A 21,306-nucleotide genomic window follows, 5' to 3' on the forward strand; every position below is an offset into this window, starting at 1 on the left:
AACGAAAGTCTTGGCTTATGGAGAAACATATGTGAATAGTAAACACTCCAAATTATGCAGAAATTTTAGAATGGGAGAATTACTTTTTTAGATCTGGTTTTCACATTGTTAAAAGCCACAATTGGCACAAATAGAAACGGTAGAAAACAATCGGGAAAAAAATAAAGACTTACCAAAGAACTGGCCCTTGTAAGACTTCATCTGGGTTTCTGAGCATGTGTAGTCCTGCTTAACTTCTGACAAACTCTCCTGGTTTATGCTTCTTGATTGCCTAGCCTTAACTTTGCCTGAGCAGCTCTGGACGGAGCTCTGCTGGAGTATGGGATACTCACATCTCCAGGACTATCCAGTTTCACAGTCTGTCCTCAGCCCCAAGAATTTTGCTAACATGCAGCCCTGCTTGGCTCGCACCTAACTCTTCTACATTCGGCAACATCTTGCCAGCCTCAGGGCCAGTTAGAAGATGTGCTAGGAGGGGCTATCCTTGGAACAGCTTTTTTGCAGTCAGCTCCTACTTCTTCCCTACTATAGGGAAGATCTAGTATGTATAGATAAGGCTTGATGCCACCCTGCTCCCCTACTCAAGTACCAGAATCTGATAGGAAGTTGACAACAACATCAACCTCTGTTAACCAAAAACACCCAGAAAATCCAGAAACCCCATTTTTATTTGCTTTTATTAGCTAAGGCTGAGTTTGGCTATAGATAACAGAAAACTAAATTACAGTGGCCTAAACAGATAGGCATCTATTGATATTTTTCTCATGCACCAAGAAATATAAAGGGGAGAGTCCAGAGATAAATGGTATCTCAACAGTGCCATCAAGGATGTGGGTTCTTTCTAGATTTCCACTCTTTGTCCTCAGCACATTTATCCTCATGCTCGTCATCTCATGATCACATGATGACTTCTGCTACTCTAGGCCTCATGTCTGACATTCAGATGGAATTAAGGAAAATGGGGCAAAAGCAGAGGCTTATTCCTGATGAGGCTTTGGCTTATTTAGGAAGAGAAGTCCTCCCCTAGGAACCTTGCCTCTACATTAGTAGCCAAAACTAGGCCATATCCCTAGCTATAAGGGATGTGGAAAAGCCGTATGTTTTGACTTTCCCATGTCTCTAGTCAAGGAAATGAGGGGTTTTTTATTGGCTTTTGGGTAGGTACTAGTATTTACTACATCCCTACTTCAAGATGGTCTTGGACCTACCTACCTACTCATCTTCCATGGACCTACCAAACACCTTGCTAGTTAACTCCATCCGTACTAGTTATCTAGTAACCTAGACAGTTAACTCCATCCTCTTCACCGTAACTAAAGTCCACCACAGCCATGTCCCCTCCAGAATGTCTTTGGGCTTCACTAGCCCTGACAAGACCACCTCAGACTGGGGTCTGCAGTTTATTTATGGGAGACCCTCTTGGAAGCACATCTAGATGCACCTATCCACAGGAGAGCCTGTCTTGGTTCCCGTGATTATTAGTAGTACCCTTATTATTTTAAAGAGAATTTAAATGAAAACTTTTTGCTGTTTACCTCTATTTGTGTGCTTACTAATGACTTCTGTCCTCAGCCACCCTCCCATCGTGGAGGTAAATATACCAAACCCTTTTTCTAATCCAGCAAATCTTGTAAGGAGCATTTTTTTAAGAGACTGTTTTTTTTCTTCTAAACCTTATGGCATACTTTGGACATACAGAGCCTAACAGCCATTTTAAAGAAAATTAAAGTGACTAGAAATAATATCTTGGTCAGAACAGACCAGGAGTAACAATCACATTTTACACTGCAGTGTACACACCCATGTATGGGAGATTTCCTACCTCCAGATTTCACCTGCCCTAATTAAACTGTGTCCAGTTCAAGTAATTCCCTTTGCTTCAGCACCATCAACCCTCCCTCCCCAATATAAAGGCAAAACTGAACAAACTGGGGCATTTCTACTATGAAACTGCGCTAATGGCACTGGATCACATACCACCAAAACAGCAGGACAACTTGGCTTCCAACCCCCAAGTTCTACTTCAGAAAACTGTTCATACATCTCCCCCAAACCTCCTATTGTATCATTAATTGTGGTTTTTCTTCCCTCTGCATTTTCCCTCACTGCTATGGCCAGTGCTTTATGTGGCCTAGTTTGGGGCCAGTCTCAACAGAAGCTCTTAGATTGCCACTCTTGCCTGCAATGGTTTGTCCCAGTTTTATACCAGTACCTGCCAGCTTGGCTTACCATGTCAGTGTTCTGGCCTCTCTTGTGATGTCAGCTCTTGCACCACTTCAAGGAAGGCAGCAGGTTTTTCCTCCTGACTCGTTTCCCTCCTACCCCCCCCACAAAAAGAAAAACACTGGCCGAGTCCCTTCTCATTTATTTTATTTAACAACCCTTAACTCACAGCTGCCATGAACCAAGCACTTGCATAATCACTGGAGAGAATAATAAATGAAATATAGCTGCTGCTATATTTATATATATATATATATATATATATATATATATATATATATTTATATAGCATGGTAGGGGAGATAAATGTGAAGAATTTTAACATATCACAGTTACGACTGTTATGAATACAGATGCAGGTCAGGAATGGTACCAAGAAAAGGAGAAATTAGTTCTACCTAGATAAGTAAGGGAGAAGACAAATGAATTTGGACTTGAAGATGAGTTGGGAATTTTCCAGACAGGCAAAATGGCATCAAGATAGGTGATTGAGTTAAACAGAAGGCAGCCTTCTATTGTAGATTATGTGTGCTTGGAGAATTTAGTGGTACCATTTAGCCCGTGAGGTGAATGTTCTATTGGTCTTCCAACTTTAGCCCTCACTCATTTCGTTCCTTAGCCACTCCACTGTGAGTTGATGTCCTGTAGTGATATTTAAACACTAAGCAGATTTCAGAAGAAGATGGTAGCAAATAAAATAGAACATTAGACTCAGTGAGGTTTTTATTACACCTGTATTTAGATTTTTAATGACATAAAAGTAAATAAGTGCCATTCTTCTAAATCATTCTCTTCCCTTCGTGTTTTGTTTCCATTACTCCTGCTCCTAGATACCTTCACTATGGTGCTTGAAACTGTGAATTCTGCTGGGTTTCCAGGAATGCTGTCAATAGTCATTGCCAGGAGAAATGTGTTTTCCCCTTAGGAAATTACACTTCTATTTAGTATTATTGTTTCTGACCACTGTGCTGTGTTATGAGCATTTTTGAGGAAAGAAAAAGATAATTGCTTCCTTGGAGCTATTACTGGAAAGGAAACTGGTATTCTGCTTTCTAAAAACAAACAACAAAAAAGTACACTTAGATGGGAAATTACCAGGAAAAACAAGAATAAGAATAAAGGTGAGGTGAGGTACATTCCCTGAGGAAAAATTTACTTTTAAAAATGTAAGATTCCTTACAAGTTTTTTGAATGTTTATATTTTTTCGAATTCAAGAATAACACTACAGAAAAGTGCTTAAGACATAAATGTTTACCTCCATGAATTATCAGGAAGCAAACTCCCATGTAACTCCCACCCAGCTCAAGGATCACCACTGCCTGGATCTCAGAAGCCTCTTTTATACCCCTGCGTATCCCACAGTCCACTTCTGAGCTCATTCAGGTTGTTGGCAGAATCCAGTTCATGTGGCTTTTTGACTGCAGTCCCCATTTTCTTGCTGGCTGTCAGCCAGGGGTCCCTCTCAGCTCCTGGAGGTCACTTTCAGGTCCTTTTCACATGAGCTCCATTTTCAAACCAACAGTGGTACATTTAATCCTTTTAGTGCTTTGAATCTGTGACTTCTTCTTCTGCCACTAGCCAGAGAGAACTCAAATTTTGAAGGACTTGTGTGATCAGGGTAGGTCCACTGGGATAATCTCCCTTAAAGTCGTCTCAACTTTATAACATAACCTAGTCATGGGAGTAATATGTCATCATACTCGACAGGTTTCACCCACACTCAAAAGGGAGGGATTGTAAAAGGGCAAGGAGTATGTGTGTCATCTGGGAATTCTGCCTACCACAGACCACCTGTTCTCTGCTGCTCTGAAATGCTACCTTTGTCAAAAATTAAATATCTATATATGTGTAGTCATTTCTGGAAGAATTTATTTAAAATCAATATTATTTCTTCCTTAAATGTTTGGTAGAGTAGACCAATGAATTCATCTTGCCCTCGAGTTTTCTTTGTGGAGAGGCTTTAAGTTACAAATTTAATTTCTTTAATAGATATAAGACGATTGAGGTTATCTATTTATTGTTAAGTGAGCTTCAAATTTGTGTCTTTGGGCAGACTGGCTGTTTCATCTAAGTTATTGAATTTCGTGACATAAAGTTGTCCACAAAATTACTTGATTATCCTTTTGATATCTGTATTATCTGAAAGGCTGTCATTTCTCTTTCCTGATACTGGTAATGTTTTATGTCTTCTCACATTTTTTTGCTGATCAGTCTGGCTAAAGATTTATCAGTTATTGAACTTACTTTTAGTTTCATTTAGTTTCTCAGTTGTTTTTCTGGTCTCTATTTCATTAATTTCTGCTGTGAATTTTATTATTTACTTTATTCTGCCTACTGACTGGAGTCAGACCAAATATTTTTTATATCAATATACGTAAGTATGTTAAGTCCCTTTATTTAAGAGAGAGAGACTTTAAATTTTGTTTTTAAAGAAATCTACTTATGATTTCAAGAGACATACTTAAAACAAAATGGCAAAAGACTAAAAATAAAAGACAAATAGGCAGATGATGCCAAAAAGAAAGCAAAGTAACAATAATAACACCAATCAAAGTAGAATTCAAGGCACAAAGAATCAAATGAAAATTTGTGTAGTAGTACCAGAAAATCACATAAATTCATGTTATCTCTGGCTTTCTTCCTTTTTCTCAGTTATTTGACATCTTGAAAATGAGGGTCACTCTGCTCATTCTGCAGTCAGTATAATAGAACTAACCCTTATAAGCAACTCTTAAAGATCATTTAAACCTGTTTTAAAATAAACATTCTTTTTAGTTGTGTCCTTTTTAAAAAAATTATCAAGATGGTTTCATGTTCGTAACTATGTGTGGTTTCCCTGGTATACATGATTTATCTATCAAAATTTGTGATTCTAAACCTTAAATCATAAAAATGCCTTGATCGGGTATGATTACACACATCTGCTGTGATATCTGACATTAGGCCATCATACTGCTAACGTTGCTATTGAGAAAGCCAGGTGAGGGTGAGAGAGATTCTTCCACAGGGCATGCTCTTGTTTCCGGTGACAGTGCATGTTACTGACTCACATGCCTCTCTTGGCCTCACTAATATCTCACATCACATAGCACTTGGCAGAAGAAAAGAGTAAAACAGGAATATACTACAATTAATTTGACATTTGTGTTTGTTCTATATATTCTAAGTGTTTACCTTTTTTTTTTTTTAATGTAGTTAATGCTGCCTACCTTGGGAGCCAAGAAATGATGGAGGTGGTGAAGAGAGACAATGAAACCATAAAAGAACATTTATCTAAGGTAATCACTTTAGTGCTACAAGGAAGTAAGTAGATGGGCAGAAATACTTATTGAGGATGAAAGGCTAGAGTTGGTTAGAATCTGTAAGACCTCAAGGGTTTGTAATTTTCAGATCAAGTTCTACTTCTAGTTAACATTAAGGCAGTCCTTGAAAGTTGCATAGAAAGTAAGTAAAGCTGACTGCATAGTTACTTAAATATGTTTTACCACCTGTTTTTGTTGGGTTTATTTTTAGAATCGATACTTCTCTCTAGAGCTTTGTACTGAAAAGACTCTCAATAATATTTATGGAAAAAATGAGTTATATTAAAATATAAGTGAAACGTTGGAAAAGAACTAACATTCCTATGATCTGATGATCCAGTGAGCCCGTCTTTCTTATTCTCCAACGCATTAGAGTAGGAATGCCCAGCTGACACCAAGGCGAGTTTTCTATACAAGCAGGTGCAGAAAGGCAACAATTGAAATATTTAGCATTTTTGAGTTGCTGCTGTAAGTGCTAGAATCTTAACACAGGCGTATTTGGAAGCACAGTTTCTGAAACTGTGAGGGGCCATGGTTTAGAATATGTCTAAGCACCCTAGAATTAAGGTGGCCCTGGTACTCCCATGACATCATTTGTCTCTCTGTCCATCCTGAATAGGATAGAGCTGTACCATCTAACACAGTAACCACTAGCCACATGTGGTTATTTGTGGCTACTCTGAATTGAGATGTGCCATGAGTGTAAAATACACATTGGATTTCAGAAACTTAGTACCAAAAAAACAAATAAAATAGTTCATTAATATTTTTATATTGATTAGCTGTTGAAATGATAATATTTTAGATACGTGGGGGTAAATAATATATATTAAAAGCAATTTCATTCATTCCTTTATACTTTTTAAAATGTAGTTACTAGAAATTTTGAAATTACCTGTGTGCCTTTGTATTTCTGTTGGACTGTGCTAATATAGAGCTTTGCAGTCCAGTGCTGAACCGTGACATCTGCTGGCTGCAATGAAATGAGCCCCACTGAGGGACCACTCTTACAGGGCCCAGGAACCTACAATCTGCAAGTAAAATCTTAGATATCCTGCTGGGTTTAGAATCTCTTCATAAACTTTGAGACATTTGACTTAAACTTGCCTATAGTGTTAATTCATATTTCTGTAACTTCCCAATACAATTATCTTAAAGCAAGAAATGTATATGTTCTTAAAAAAATATTTTTAGAATATCGATCTATCCGTAGCTTCACCTAGAGAGGACTTTTGAAAGTGCCATTCTGTGGTTGTCTTATGGCCATAGTGGTCATCATATTTCTAAAATAGCAATTGGCCAGAGGTTGAAATTTTGAAGACAGAGGAAACCCTCATTAGCTGAATGGGGGAGGTTGGGGCCTCATAAGGACCCTCTTTCCAGGGCTTTCAACTGTTTCCACTCATTGACGTATGTGAAAATGCAAGAAAAACAGTATTTTATTTTTTAGTTAAATTATAAGTGAATTTGTTTCAAAGCTGTGCTTAAGTTCTCAAGGCTGGAAGTTCATAAAAACAACTCAGTTCCCAGTTAATAATAAGACTGGCAGATGCTCATTTCCAAAAATCACACTTGCTGAATGAGTAGACCCATCATGTGTCAAAGCCTGTCTTACCACCTGTGGAAGCCAACTGCTGTAAAGTACTCATCATTCCTGGATTCTGTTTGTATGTTGTGCTCAGAAGGAGGTCAAAGGAAGGTGCTAACTTATTCCTGTCCTAAGTTAAATCCGTATGCAAGTGTAATCATTCCCAGATAGAGGGCTGCTCATGGTAACCATGTCAGGACCGTACTTTACTGAAACTTTTGTGGGAGAAATATGGGGGTATAATGGTAGGTGGCAGGCATTTCAAGGTTGATATTAACACACGGTCACAGGACTAAACTTTTCCAACTACAGGGAATGGTTTTATTTTGTTTTTAAGATAGCATGACATGTACTTGTGGAGTTTGGGAAAGCAAGGCATTGTTGAGTTTAATGATGCACAACTACCTGCGATTAATTGAATGTCCTTTCTACCAGCTAAGTTTGAACTCTCCACTAGAATAATACAATTCCAATTCCTAAGTGAAACGAGGTATAGAAAGACAGGAAGTTTATTGCAATTTTTTTGTTTCTGTAATGAAAAAAAATGGAAACATGCTGTAATTTAATATTGGTAAAAGTTGAATCAACATATGTCTCAGTCTGCTTGAGAAAGTAAGGAAACTTAAAAGGGCACATAGTTCTAGCAAAATAGTGGGCATTTTCCCCTGCCTTCCAAAGAACCCTGATAATTAGTCAGACTTGAAAATCAGTTCCCAAGACTAGACATATCCCTACTTTAGATATTCTAGTCAAGGATACTCTGTCTCATTTCTGCCCAAATACAAGCCTTCAGAAAATTTGTAAAGTTATATGTAAAGTTATAATATCGCATTTATCACACAGTATTTAAACAGTCGGTTTTCCCCTCTCACCCACCTTGAAGGTTTTTCTCATCTTGGTATCCCTGTGGCCTAGCACAATGCATGATACCTGGTGAACAATCAATAGATGTATACTAGATGGATGGACAGGAAAGCTGTTGCAGATTCTAAGCCTTTTTTGTGCCATGGATCTCTCTGGCTGTGTCGTGTATGGACTCCTTCACAGAATAATATTTTAAAGTGCATGAAATAAATACACGGGATTACCAAAAAAAATTACATTGAAGTATAGTTACCAAAATATATTAAAAGCAAATTTGTGATATATAATTTGTGCATCTTTATTAACAAACTAAATAATGAGATATAATAGCAGTCAGAATTACTATTGTAAATATGTAGTGATGTGTCTAAACTTTTAGTTACTTAAAACAATTTTACTGTATTTGAAAATTTCAGTAATTTTATAGATGACAAAAGATAGGTATTTCTAATATTTCTGTGGTTTGTTGCCTGTATTCATAATTGAAGGAAATACTAAATTATTGTTAGAGGTTAGCAAAAAAAATGATATATTCTTTTTCCCATCCAAGTTTACATTACTCCGCTCCCCTCAACTGCCACTGCATCTACCCATGAAACTGCGTGGACCTGTAGATCCCAGGTGAAGAAGTTGCTTTGAGGCACTAGAAAAGGTTAGGGAGCATGGTATTGTGGTTTGGGCACTGGCCTGAGAACAAGAAGCCATGATATGCTACACTAAAGAGACTATTTTGAGTTGTTAGGGAACCATTGAAGGATTTAAGGAAGGGGGTAATAATCAGGGTGATACTCAGAATGTTTGACAACCATATGACATAACCACTGACCCATCAGAACATATGCCATCTGTGAACAAACAGCCAGTTCAGAGGTGCCAGTTCATATCAGTTAGTCCTAGGAATGTGGCTAGATTAACCAATGAGAGGGATTATGTGGGGGAAAATGTGTATCAGAATGTTGGAAAAGAATGAAATTTGAAGTGGGAAAACTCTTTAGAAGACTTTTACAAGAACGAAGGCAGTGGAATTGGGGATGAAGAACAGGTAGAATTTGGAAAGATTTAGGAAGTAGAATCAAAGACACTTAGTACTCATAGGATGTGAGAGAATGGAGATGGAGTCTAAGATTATTTCTCTGTATTTGGATTTTGTAACAAGATAGGGAATATGGGAGAAGTGCCAGCAAGTTGTGGGAGCTGGTTGAGAAAGTAGTTCATTTTGGTACTTTTGTTTGAGATACCTGTGGGACATCCAGGGGGACACATGTCTGGCAGGTAGCTGGATATATGGGTGTGAAGCCTAGAAGAGAAATCTGGGCTGAATTTTGATTTGGGAATGATGAGGATATATTTGGAGTCATGAGCATGGAAATAGTAACCCAAGGAAGTATGTGGTATAAGGAGAGAATACATCTAAAGGTTGACCCTTGGGAACACAATTTAAAGGTTGGGAGGAAGGAGAGGAACTAATGAATAAGGCGGAAATGGAAGGGGGAGGGACGGGAATGAGAACCAGGATGGAATAAACCAAAGTAAGAGAATCAACTGTACATTTTCACCACCCCAGTCCCAATCCTTCTGGGAGCCGCTGGGGTATGCTCTGCATTATGAGGCACCTGGTGTGTCTGAGGCAAATAGGAGGTCAGCATTCCCGTTCTGTCATTGTTCTCAGCTATAAGGGGATGTATTCTCATTCAAAGAAAAGTGAATTAGTGTTTGGTTTAGAAACTTGAAGTTTTCATTTAAAACTCACTTAGGAGGGAAATTCTAAACTGCCGTGACCATCCTTGGCCTAGGCTTATGGAAACAGCTGGTGTGTGCTACTGCCAGACCAAATCTGAGCTTCACTATCAGTCAATAGGGGTCTGAAATTGTTCCCAGCGAGAGCACGTGAGACGCTGCTTTCTGATGAAGGTGGGCAGCGGTGGAAGGACTTCCTGCAAAGTGGTGCTGCCCCTGCCCCCAGAGGGCCAGCCTGGGGCCAGCAGTGTGGTTGGGAAAGGGGCAGGGTGTCCTCAGGAACAGGGACCCCTCTGCTACGGCTCTCCCCATCCTGCTTAGCCCGCCTGAGCCCAGAGGCGCATGTTGCCTTTGGGAACAAGCAAACCTTGCACAGTTGTTTGCAGATCGGGGCATGCAAATCCTTCGGACATGCACACGTCCCGCTTAGTGGAGCATAGGATGTGCTCTCTGGACCAGCTCACCGGGACTGCCTTTCCGCCAACCTCGGTCTGAAACTGATTGTGTTAGTTCTGCCTGTTTAATTTGAAGCCTGTTCAGAATATCATAATCATCCCGGAAGTAGATAGGTTTGTTTGTATCTCAATCACTTTGACCTTGAGCGCTTCATTTTAGGCACTCCTTCGTGTCAGCATACGCTTGAGTGTTCTAGTGGAGCGTGATCGGAGGGGGAGGAGCGTAGCGGGGAGCAGAGTCTTCAGAGGCACAGCCCGAGGTTCACACTCCAGCCCCACCATGTGCTTACTTACGTGACCTTGGTTAAGTTGCTTGGCCTCACTGTGTCTCCTTTCTTCATCAATAAAATGGTTTAATAATACTATCTACTCTCATACAGTTGTTACAGAACTATAATGCTATATGCAATTCATATAAAGACCTTGCAAGAGTGTCTGGCATGTACTAAGCATTCAATGAAAGTTTATTATTATTATTACAAAGTTAGTTATATCCTAGATATGCCTCTGAGTACTTTAAAAAGACTTTGCCTAACTTTTCCTCCCCCTGCACACCCCTTCAGATATTTTCATTCTATAATGAAAGATTTTGGTAATATTAAATACGTAGCCAAGTGACCCTGGAATGCCCCAGTCCCATTCAGGCCACTGCTTCCCATAAAATGCCTAAGGGAGATGTTGTGTAGGAACAGCAGTGAAGGAAGACACAGTAGTACTTAAACTTTACCAGGACTTGGGCCCAGTACGGAGAATTCAGATGAGCTGGAATTGGCCATTTCTCTAAGTTAGTTAAGCAAGACCCTTCCCAGCACGTCTGCCAGTTTCCTGAGGCATATAACCAGGGAGAAACAGAAGCACAGGAGGATAAATTTGCTCCCAGTGCCTCATACTCTGCTGCCTCACCAGAGGAAGATAGATGCCTTGGGTCAGCTTCTCACTCCAGACCCAGGTAAGAAAGAGACGAAGCTAGTTACTCTGGAAGGAGCAGTGACTTCCGTTTGGGAATGAGCAGGTTCTGGCCCTTTACACTTGAATCGTGCAGAAAGAAGAGAGCCCACTTTGCAGGGCTTTTGATGCATGATTGTTCCAGCTACTGGAGAGTAGCCCAGCCTCTAACCCGCTTGGACCTCCCACTCCTTTCGCACCCAGTTCCCACTGCTCCCCTAGATGCTTTCAGGGGGAGCAGGGCTCGGTGCTTATGAAGGATTGTGTGTTCACGTCTGTCCTCAGCCACTTTTTTTAATTTTTAGGGATTTTAATTCCCTTTTTTTAAAAATAAATTTATTTATTTTATTTTTGGCTGCCTTGGGTCTTCGTTGCTGCACGCAGGCTTTCTCTAGTTGCGGTGAGCAGGGACTACTCTTCCTTGCGGTGCGCGGGCTTCTCATTGCAGTGGCTTCTCTTTTTGCGGAGCACAGGCTCTAGGTGCGCAGGCTTCATTAGTTGTGGCTCACGGGCTCTAGAGCGCAGGCTCAGTAGTTGTGGCACACAGGCTTAGTTCCTCCGCGGCATGTGGGATCTTCCTGGACCAGGGATCGAACCCGTGTCCCCTGCATTGGCAGGTGGATTCTTAACCACTGCACCACCGGGGAAGCCCTAATTCTCATTTTTTTAAGAATGGTAATTGAGCCAGTTCTAGATAAAAGAAAGAAAGGAAACAAGGTAAGTCGGAAAATGAATTTTCTAAGCTATCTCCCTTTCTTCAGCAGTTGTTCAAGTTCTTAAAAATGGTTGCTCAGAAAGGCTGCAGTGAACTCTTAAAGCTTTGTGACTGCTACCTCTCTGTTCCTGAGAGGGATGGATTTTCAAATAACTGAAAGGAGATGCTTATGTTACAGAACAGGTTTCCTTTAAGGTTGCAGGGTCGAGGCTTAAGTGTCTGACTTGGCGGGGAGGGTGGAAGCAGCAGCCTGTCGCTCCTGTGCAGCAATTCCTGTAGTCCCCGTTGACGACTGAATAGAAAGAAGTAATTCAGATAGAGATTTTGTTTTCCAGTTTTATTGAGATAGAATTGACACATAACATTGTATTAAAGTGTACAACGTAATGATTTAATACATGTATGTATTGCCCAGTGATTATCACAAGTTTAATTAACATCTATCACCTCACTTAGTTTTTTTTCTTGTGATGAGAACTTTTAATGTCTACTCTCTTAATGACTTTCAAATATACAGTATAGTGTTAACTATAGTCACCATGCTGTATATTACATCCCCAGAACTTATTTATCTTATAACTGGAAGTTTATACCTTTTGACCACCTTCACCCGTTTCCTCCGCCCCCTACCCCCTGCCACTAGTAACCACCAGTCTGTTCTCTGTTTCTGTGAATTTGGTTTTTTGTTTTAGATTCCACATGTAAGTGAGATCGTACAATATTTGTCTTTATTTGTTTGACTTCACTTAGCCTAAAATACCTTCAGGGTCCATCCATGTTGTCGCAAATGGCAGGATTTCCTTCCTTTTTTGTAGCTGAATAATATTTATTATCACCAGATAGAGACTTCTGTGTGTGGCTTTTTTCATGTTTAATATTTTAAGATGTTGATATATCATTGGAAGTGATTTTTGTTAGTTATTAGCTAAATCAAATATATAAACTTGTATCATAAGGTGGTTTCTAATATGTCTTTTGTTCTTAAAATAAATCCTCTATTAGTAATGCATAAAAGCCAGCAACTCAGTGTGTACTAAAACAAAGCTTTGTTGCATCAATCAGGGCAGAAGTCAGGTTTTCCTGCTTCTGGCTCCTACAGTACTTTGTTCATACCTCTCTCTGCCTGTTGTGTTTAAGGGCCAGCTTGTACATGCCTGAGTTCTTCGCTACTCTGGAGCTTCTCCAGGGCAGAGCTGTCTTACTTCTGAATTTCAACCACTTAGCCAGTGCCAGATGGGAGATAGGTTTAGAGTCATTTTGGGTGGAAATGCTGGGAATCTGCAGTTTCAGGAGCAAAAAGTTTAAAAAAAAAAAAAAGCCATTGGAAAAGACGACTGTGGCTGCTCTGTGGGGGCAAGCTGCAGCAATTTGCAGGGACATTTCAACAGGGACATGTCTCCTTAGGGGCAACTGAAGAGTTAAAGGAAAATATACCTGTGAGCACAGAGACTATCTGTGATAACTGTGGTTATCACAGTAACCATAATTCCACCTTACTGTAGAAGGTACACAGAGAAAAGCAAAATCCTGGGCAATCAAAATCTAGAATTGAGAAAATTAAATGTTATGTTTAATAGAGAAACAATTACTTAACATAACAATTTGGAAATAGAATAATTTCCATCTCAATAATGTATACTCTTTATCAACTCTCATGCATATCAAAGCAAGTGCCAAGGAGAAATAAACTAGGAAATAATTTATTTTCTTGTAAACATTTGATTTAAACATCCTTCTGATAGCCTGAGATCCTTGGTTAACAATTCCAGTATTTTCATCACCCCCGTGGCATGCAGCACCCCAGAAGAACTGTATACATCAACTTTGTACGTGTCGGTGATTGTCACATTCAGGTAGTTTTCATAACCAGTTCAAGACCTCTCAGTCTTCAGGTTTGTGTTTTCACACCATGGTTCAATTTATTCTTAATTGTAAATAGTAGTAAAACGTACTGATTAGGAATGCCATCCCTGGATTTATAACTCAGTTTTTCACTGGGTTATATTCACTAATTGTTTCAACTTAAGCAAGTTAGTCTCTCTAAGCCTGTTTCCTTTTCTGTAAAACAGGAATAAAATACCTTCCTCAGAATATTATTATAAGGACTCAGTGAACACAAAACTTAGCATAGAGCCTGGCAAATCATTCTCAGTTTTCATCAGGTCATCGTTATTTGTTGCGAATCATTTTTACATATCGACGTAGTAGTAGTGTACACTCTTCACCACTACGCTTTGGTGTCCGATTATTTCTTTCTTTCTACCTCACCTGTCCTTCCCCTTCCCCCACCACTACCACCACACACCCCATACTTTTCCAGTTTCCTGTTTCAGGTTACAGGTGCAGAGTCCTCTGTTCAGATCTATTGCCTGTGACTTGTAATCTGTAGGGATCAGGAAGTATCTTGAGCCAGTGTATGTAAAGGCAATAGAAATAACCACGTGTTTGACTTGTAAGCCAAGATTTTCTTACAGAGCCCTTCTTCTGAAGAAGAACTTAAAAAAACAATATAAAACAAAACAAAAAGACCTTACCCCACTATCACTTAGAAACGTAACCAAATACAGCCCCCTCAAAATGATTACAGTATGGAGGATTGAGAGGTAAAATCAGATGAACATATGGGAAATCTATGATCCTCATTGTTACGCTGTCTTGAACACTGACGTCACTTTGTGTTGAGGTTCCTAGCGTATGCCTTGGGCAGCGCGTGCCCCATAACTACTTGGACAGGACTTGTCTCTTGACACCTGAAGGTAGGGGTGGGTTCCTGTAATCCATATTTATTACTCCTGCTCAACTGTCTGATACCTTCATGCATGAGGGAAGGAATGGCGTTTCCCCAGTGCTAAGGCGCATCAAGCTGGACTTCTCAGTGGAGACAGTTCCAGTTGCAATTGCCTCACTGAAAAGGAAACGCTCCATAGAAATAGTCTTTGAAGAGTTAGGCAGAAAGTAACAGCAGGTGCCACAGTGATGCTTTCCTCCTTGTCAAAGAGACTTCATTGGGGGAGGTCTTTCCTGCCTTGCTTTCCTTCTAGTTGACCCTTTTGTATTAGGGTTTTTCACAAGACCTCACCACCGTAGCTTGTACTGGTGTGAGGACTCCCAGGGTACCCTTCTCAGTGTCCCAGTGTCTTCGGGCAAGAGAGTGCAGTGGAGCAGAGGAACAGACCTGATGGACACGAGCCCAAGTCTGAATTTCGCATTTCTAGATTTCTCAACACTGTTTCATACTCTGAGGAAGTGCTGAACAACTGTGCATAATGACTGTTCCAGATGCTATTTCCTGGATATAATTTAAAGGATTCTTGGTGCTAAGAGTAGGGAGTGGTTTAGAGAGAATCTAAAGTTATTAGCCCTATTGGTAGATCATTAATGCCTGCGGACAGCTTGTACTCGCAGCAGTATTGCAAGGGGAAGCTGTGGCAGGGTGGTTGCTGAGAAATTCTGAGAAATTTATTTTTTCCACAACTGGCCAGAATAGTCCCCCACTGGTTGTGAGGTTGCAGCATTTTAGAGCTATAGAGAGAACGGCACCAGGAGGAAGAGCCAGGCGACTGCCAGGCTCTCCTGTTCTCCGGGAATCAAAAGGAACTTCCTACACTGCTGAGAGCCCTGGCAAAATGAAGTGTGGCCTGGGGCCTTTGGTGTGCCAAGAAATGGTTGTAGTGACAAAAACAGGAGAGTAGGAAGAGCAAATTCAGTGAGAAATCTGTGAGCCACAGATCCTTTGCAGCTTTCAAAACCAAAGCCCAGGTGAAAGCCAGAAAAATCCCTATGAAGTGTTTTGGAATAAGTCTACAACTCAAAGTTTATTTGTTAGTAATTGACTCTCTGGAGTACTACATTAAATATTCTCCTCTTTAAAATGTTTTTTAATTAACCATCTCTTTAAATGTTGGTTACATCATAACATTACTGTAATAAAAGCTGGTATTTTTATAAGAGTGATCTCACCTGTCCATATTCAGATAATGGATTTAATGATCCAAGTAGAAAATTATCCAGTGGGCAATAACACGTATTTCCCATATCCTCCTCCCGCCTCTGTTTGATCCCCTCCAATCTCTTCGTCACTGCAGCCGGAGTAAGTTTCCTACCATACAGACTTAATCACGTCACTTCATTGTGTGAAGTCTTTTGTTAGCTCCTGTGGACTTCAGAACAAGGTACAACCTCCTTAGTGGGGCACAGAGGCTGTTCATGACTTCATCTCTCTCCACCAGCTCTCCAGACTTATCTCCCATATTCCAGCCTTTTTTTTTTTTTTTTTTTTGGCTGTGTTAGGTCTTCGTTGCTGTGCACGGCCTTTCTCTAATTGCGCGAGTGGGGGCCACTCTTGGTTGTGGTGCACGGGCTTCTCATTGCGGTGGCTTCTCTTGTTGTGGAGCACGGGCTCTAGGCGCACGGGCTTCAGTAGTTATGGCGTGTGGGCTCAGTAGTTGTGGCTCATGGGCTCTAGAGCGCAGGCTCAGTAGTTGTGGCGCACGGGATTAGTTGCTCCACGGCATGTGGGATCTTCCCGGACCAGGGATCGAACCTGTGTCCCCTGCATTGGCAGGCGGATTCTTAACCACTGCACCACCAGGGAAGCCCAGCCATTTTAAATTACTTCCAATTCCCAAGCGTGCCATGCTCCTTCATACTTTTTATTTGCTTGGTATACTCCCCACAGTGTGCTCCCCCAACTGGAAGACTCAACTTGGACATCAGTGCTCTAGGGAACCTTTGCTGCCCACTGGTTCCCACCAGATGCCCTTATCCGGGCTAATTGTCTTGTGTACGTGGTGCCTCCAGTCCTTCCCTCCCCCAGAGACTGTCTTATTATCTGTTTTCCGGGTTCCTAATACAGAGTAGATGCTCAATAAGTATTTGCTGAATAGATTAATGATTAAATGTTTGAATGAGTGAACAAATTTGGTGTGTTATGGAAACTACAAGTGACTGTAACTAGCCACTTACGGCATAACTCTTTTTTTTTCAGTGATAACGGATGTCAGAGGGGCCTTAAAATTTAGTTTTTGGGTTTTTTTGGTAGAAATTACCAGTATGTACCCTTCTGAATAGGATTTCGTTTTTGTTGCCTTTTTTTTTTTTTTTCAGAAATACAGAAGTAGAACATAGTTTTTCAGTGAAGAACAGCAGCTTAGAGCTAGACGTAGATATAAAGATGTGTGTGTGTATACGCTTATAAATGTATATGTGTATATACACATATATACACATATATATATACATAGGTGGTGTATATATGCTTATGTGCCCATACATATGTACACATATGTGTGCATATGTACACATTTGTATGTGTATATACATATATGTGTATGCATGAACATGTGTGTGTATATGTGTATCAGGGATTGGTACAGATCAATAGTCAATAAGCGTCTTAGTAATGCCTCAAAGGAAGCTCTGTCTCCATCCAGCCTGCTTGCTGTCACCTGAAGTATGATTGTAACACCTCCCCACTGAATCAGCACACTCTCCTGCTACCTGGAGCCTATTCCTAGAAATGTCATAGACACTCTCAGGGTTCTGATAACATTTCATCTGCTACATTAAGAAGCAGAGTCCATCTGATTCATCTTTGCATACATCCAACAAACATGTCCCATATGCCTAGCATGTGGCTGTATGAAAACTATTAAGTGTATAATGAATGGTTACTAGTTACTCAGTGATTATGTCTCAATAACTCTTCCTTGCCCTCATCGGCCAACTCTCCAGTGTCCATCTCAACCTCAACATACACAACTTTGCTGGCGAGTCCTTTTAGTGAATCATGGGTGATGTATCACACCAGGCTCTCCCTACATGGGTTTCTTTCCATCAGATGCCAAGGTTCACTCCCATAAACCATGAAAGCTCACTGCCTTGAGAGAGCCACTCTCTGCAGGGAGCCTTGGGACTCGCTTATAGGGCCAGGTGCAGGGGCTGTTTTCAAAGCATTACAGGTTGCTGGTGTCATATCCGTGTTGGGAGGGGAAGTGTTTTCTAATAAAATGTTTTTGTCTTGTCTTCTAGCTTACATTTTACTATGGTACTATAGATGCTTGGTGTCCAAAAGAGTACTATGAAGACATGAAGAAAGATTTTCCAGAAGGAGATATTCGACTCTGTGAGAAAAAAATACCTCATGACTTTATCCTCTATTTTTACCAGGAAATGGCAGACATGGTAGCTGACTGGCTAAAGGATGATCTGTCCAAAATATAAATCCTGACACAAGGAGCAAGCACTGACAGCTAGTACATAAAGCCAGTAGGTGTACTTAGTAGTAAGTAGTATACTTAGTAGGTAAATGTTTAATTTTAATGTTGGATATTAGAAGAGAAGAAAAGTGAGACCCTCTTGGCTTAAAAACTATCAGCTCCCAGCTCCCCATGCTACAGACTGAAATAAACACAGTTGATCAATATTCCATAGGATTAACAACACATTTTCCAAGACTCAGGGAACACAGTGATCTAAACAAAGTCTCTTATGTTTGCACGAGATGCCCAGTGGCACCATACAGTTTACTTTGGTAGGCAAGATCCTTGCAGACAAAAGGAAATCTAAATTTAGTTGATTTTAATTGAGTTACAATGTAGAATAGGCTCCCCTAGAGAAAATTATGAAAGACCTACTAGAAAATGTAAGAGACCGGTGAATGTTAAGTGTGTAGTCGGATATGTGAAGCATATGAGATCATGAGAAGGATACACTCAAGTCCAGTAGCAGGAAGTGATGAGCAGTGGACCTGGGTCTCTCTTAAGGACAGAAGCTGAAGGTCAGCCCAGACTAACTTTGCATAGGTCTTGGCTGAGATCATCAGAATCAGACTGGGTATCAGGACAGCCTGCACACCCCACCTGTTACTACCTTGCAGCATGTCTCCAACCACCAAGTCAGCCTTCTGTCTGGCCGCCAGTGGCACAAGCCCCAGCAGAGCCAGTGGCAGCGGAAGCACTGCTTGTCTCCTTTCCCGAGGAGTGTGACTTCCCGGTCTGCCTGCAGTAGTCAGCAAATAAAGCTCGTCAGACATTCCTCTGGTCAACTAACAGCTAATAAGAGTTATTGAAGGATCCCGATTTCTGCCTTCCTCCACAGACAGCCAGCAAGCTCTGGCTGTGAGCTCCCTGCAGGCTGCTCTTCTCCAGAGCCAGGGTGGGGCGGCCCTAGGCTGTCCCAGATCAGCCTTGTACCTGCCACATGCAACTGCCCCTTCTGTAATTTTTTTCAGTCAAACTCCACTGAGGACCAGCAGTGAACCAAGTACTATAAAGGCATTGTGGATAGATTGTTAGCTACATTATGATTCTTTTCTTCTGAAAATCTTCTAGTAAGTAATTTTTGAAAGGGCATCTTTAAATTGCTGAATAGAGAATTACCATAAATGATTTCTCCATTAGTTTTGTTAGTTGGAAAGAAATTGTTTTACTAATGAACCAAAACAACCCATTAAATTATGTGAATTCACCCTCTCCGGGCACCTTGAGGCCCAGTAAAGAAGAAACTTGTTCTCTGGCCTAGAGTGGGCTAACAGTATTGCTTCCTTCCCTAAACTGACTCAATCCTGGGACCTTAGGAGCCAGTAAGTCCCGCTGACTGCAGAGATGGTTGATGATAGATAGAAACATTCCATTTTCTCCTAGAGGACATCCCTCATGGTGTCCCATTCGTTAAGGACAGTGGGATGTTGTCCTTCTTCTCAAAACCTAAAGCCCCCTGATGAAAGATTCACCTCTGATATGCTGCCAACCCAGTGGTGAGCGTTGTATGAGTTATGACCCTTTGGCGTGGCTTCTGTGTCAGAGCAAATGACTTCTCAGAGGGGAGGAGCCAAGCTCCAGGCAAGCAGTGCTCTTGGCCCCAGAAAGGAGCCAGTAGATGCCTAAGCCACTGGGGCAAGGCTGCATACAGAGTCCTTATTGGCAACTGTGTAGGGAGACCTTCTAGAAATCTGATGTTAGGAGCTCGGTCTCATGGCTCTGAAGTGCCTTGCATACAGGAGATGCTCAATAGTACTAACCCGAAGCACTTAAGCAAGTACTGGGTAAATCATGCCACTGGAATGAAGAATAACACGCCCAGCTTTTCTTTTAGCGTTACTTTACAACATTACTTCCTATTTCAGGAGTCCACGTGTATGAAATTATGTCTGATAAACCAAAGGCTACCAGAGCTTAAAAAATGATAAGAAGTAAAATGATAAAGTAAATTTCCTGTTTATCATCTAAGCACCAAATGAATTTTCAAAATAAGTGTTTTACCCGCACTTTCTGACCTTGCCTGGCCTGATCTCTGTGTGTTGGGGGAGGAGGGGTACAATCTTGGCATCCTCCTGAGTTAGACTCGGGTCAGAGTCTCTCTGTTAAATTGAAAAGCCACTTTCTCAGTGCTTCTTTTAGAGAAGGAAGAATCAGATTTCAGGAGATTGAAGTTCATTTTATTTCATTAGGAATTAAGCAAAAATGTTTCCGTGCATATGTATGAGGTGATAGGGTATGTGAACTCTGGAGGCCTTACTGTCTGTGTGATTTTAGACAACTTCATCTAATTTCTCCATGCCTCAATGTCCTCATTTATAAGATAGAATTACTAATAATATGTACCTCATATTGTTGAAGAATTCAATGGGATGATTAAATGAAAGCATTTAGCACAATGCCTGACTAAGAGTATCTTCTCAATAAAGACTGGCTATATTAATAATAATTATTATTAAACATCATCATAATAAAAAATAAAAGACTAAAGTTGGTAAGCAGTGGATGAAATCCATTTTCCAGAAGCATTTCTGCCTTTATATCCCAGTCAGCCACTTGAATGGCCCTTGTCAAAGATTTAATAACTTCATCTGGGGTTATCTAGGGCTGAATGAAAGGCCTAAACTGGAAATCATGACCATTTGTTCCCAGTCTGCTCTGGACTGTGGGGGAGAATCTCCAGAGGCAGCCCCAGTGGCTTTTCGTGGCCAGGTGTCCAAGGCAGCAGCCCTCTCACCATTGGCCTCTCCACTCCACCCTTGGAGAGCCAGTGACCTCCAAAGGCTTGGTTTTTCAGTATCCTACATTATATTAAAATTAAATTTAATTCCAGACGTGAGGAGACACAACAACTTAATGTAATACCTGATTCTGGATTAGATGTTTTTGTTATTAAAAAAAACCTGTTAGGACAGTTTGCAAAACTTCATTGAATGGGATCTGAAGAGTAGATGGGAATAAGAGACCAATGTTAATTTTCTGATTTCACTGGTTGTATTGTGGACAAGTAGGAAAATGTCCTTATTTGTACTGAAGACACACAAGTGTCAGGGAGCCATGGGGCATTATGTCAATTTACTCTCAAATGGTTCAGAGAAAAAGAAAGTTCTTTGTTCTTGCAACATTTTTGTAAGTTTGAGATGATTTTGAAATGTATACGAATAATTATTTTAAAAAACAAAAAACAAAAAAACACACTCTCCTTCTGCATCTGTCTCT

The 21,306-nt window shown here is 40.6% G+C and overlaps 1 protein-coding gene across 3 annotated transcripts in view; it reads left to right on the plus strand.

The window, feature by feature from the left end:
• LDAH (lipid droplet associated hydrolase) overlaps positions 1 to 21,306 on the plus strand; it is a 98,344-nt gene that overhangs the window by 73,460 nt on the left and 3,578 nt on the right. Inside the window, exons 6-7 of one of the 3 annotated variants that reach the window (XM_059942128.1) lie at positions 5,420 to 5,502; positions 17,861 to 18,097. In XM_059942128.1, coding sequence (XP_059798111.1) covers positions 5,420 to 5,502; positions 17,861 to 18,052 — 275 coding nt within the window. In that variant the 3' untranslated portion in view covers positions 18,053 to 18,097. Of the gene's footprint in view, positions 1 to 5,419; positions 5,503 to 17,860; positions 21,285 to 21,306 lie in introns of those variants that run through there. The other 2 variants (XM_059942127.1, XM_059942129.1) reach the window with 2 other exon arrangements.

Source organism: Balaenoptera ricei, chromosome 13, assembly GCF_028023285.1.
Source record: "Balaenoptera ricei isolate mBalRic1 chromosome 13, mBalRic1.hap2, whole genome shotgun sequence".
In the NCBI taxonomy this organism is placed as follows: Eukaryota; Metazoa; Chordata; class Mammalia; order Artiodactyla; family Balaenopteridae; genus Balaenoptera; species Balaenoptera ricei.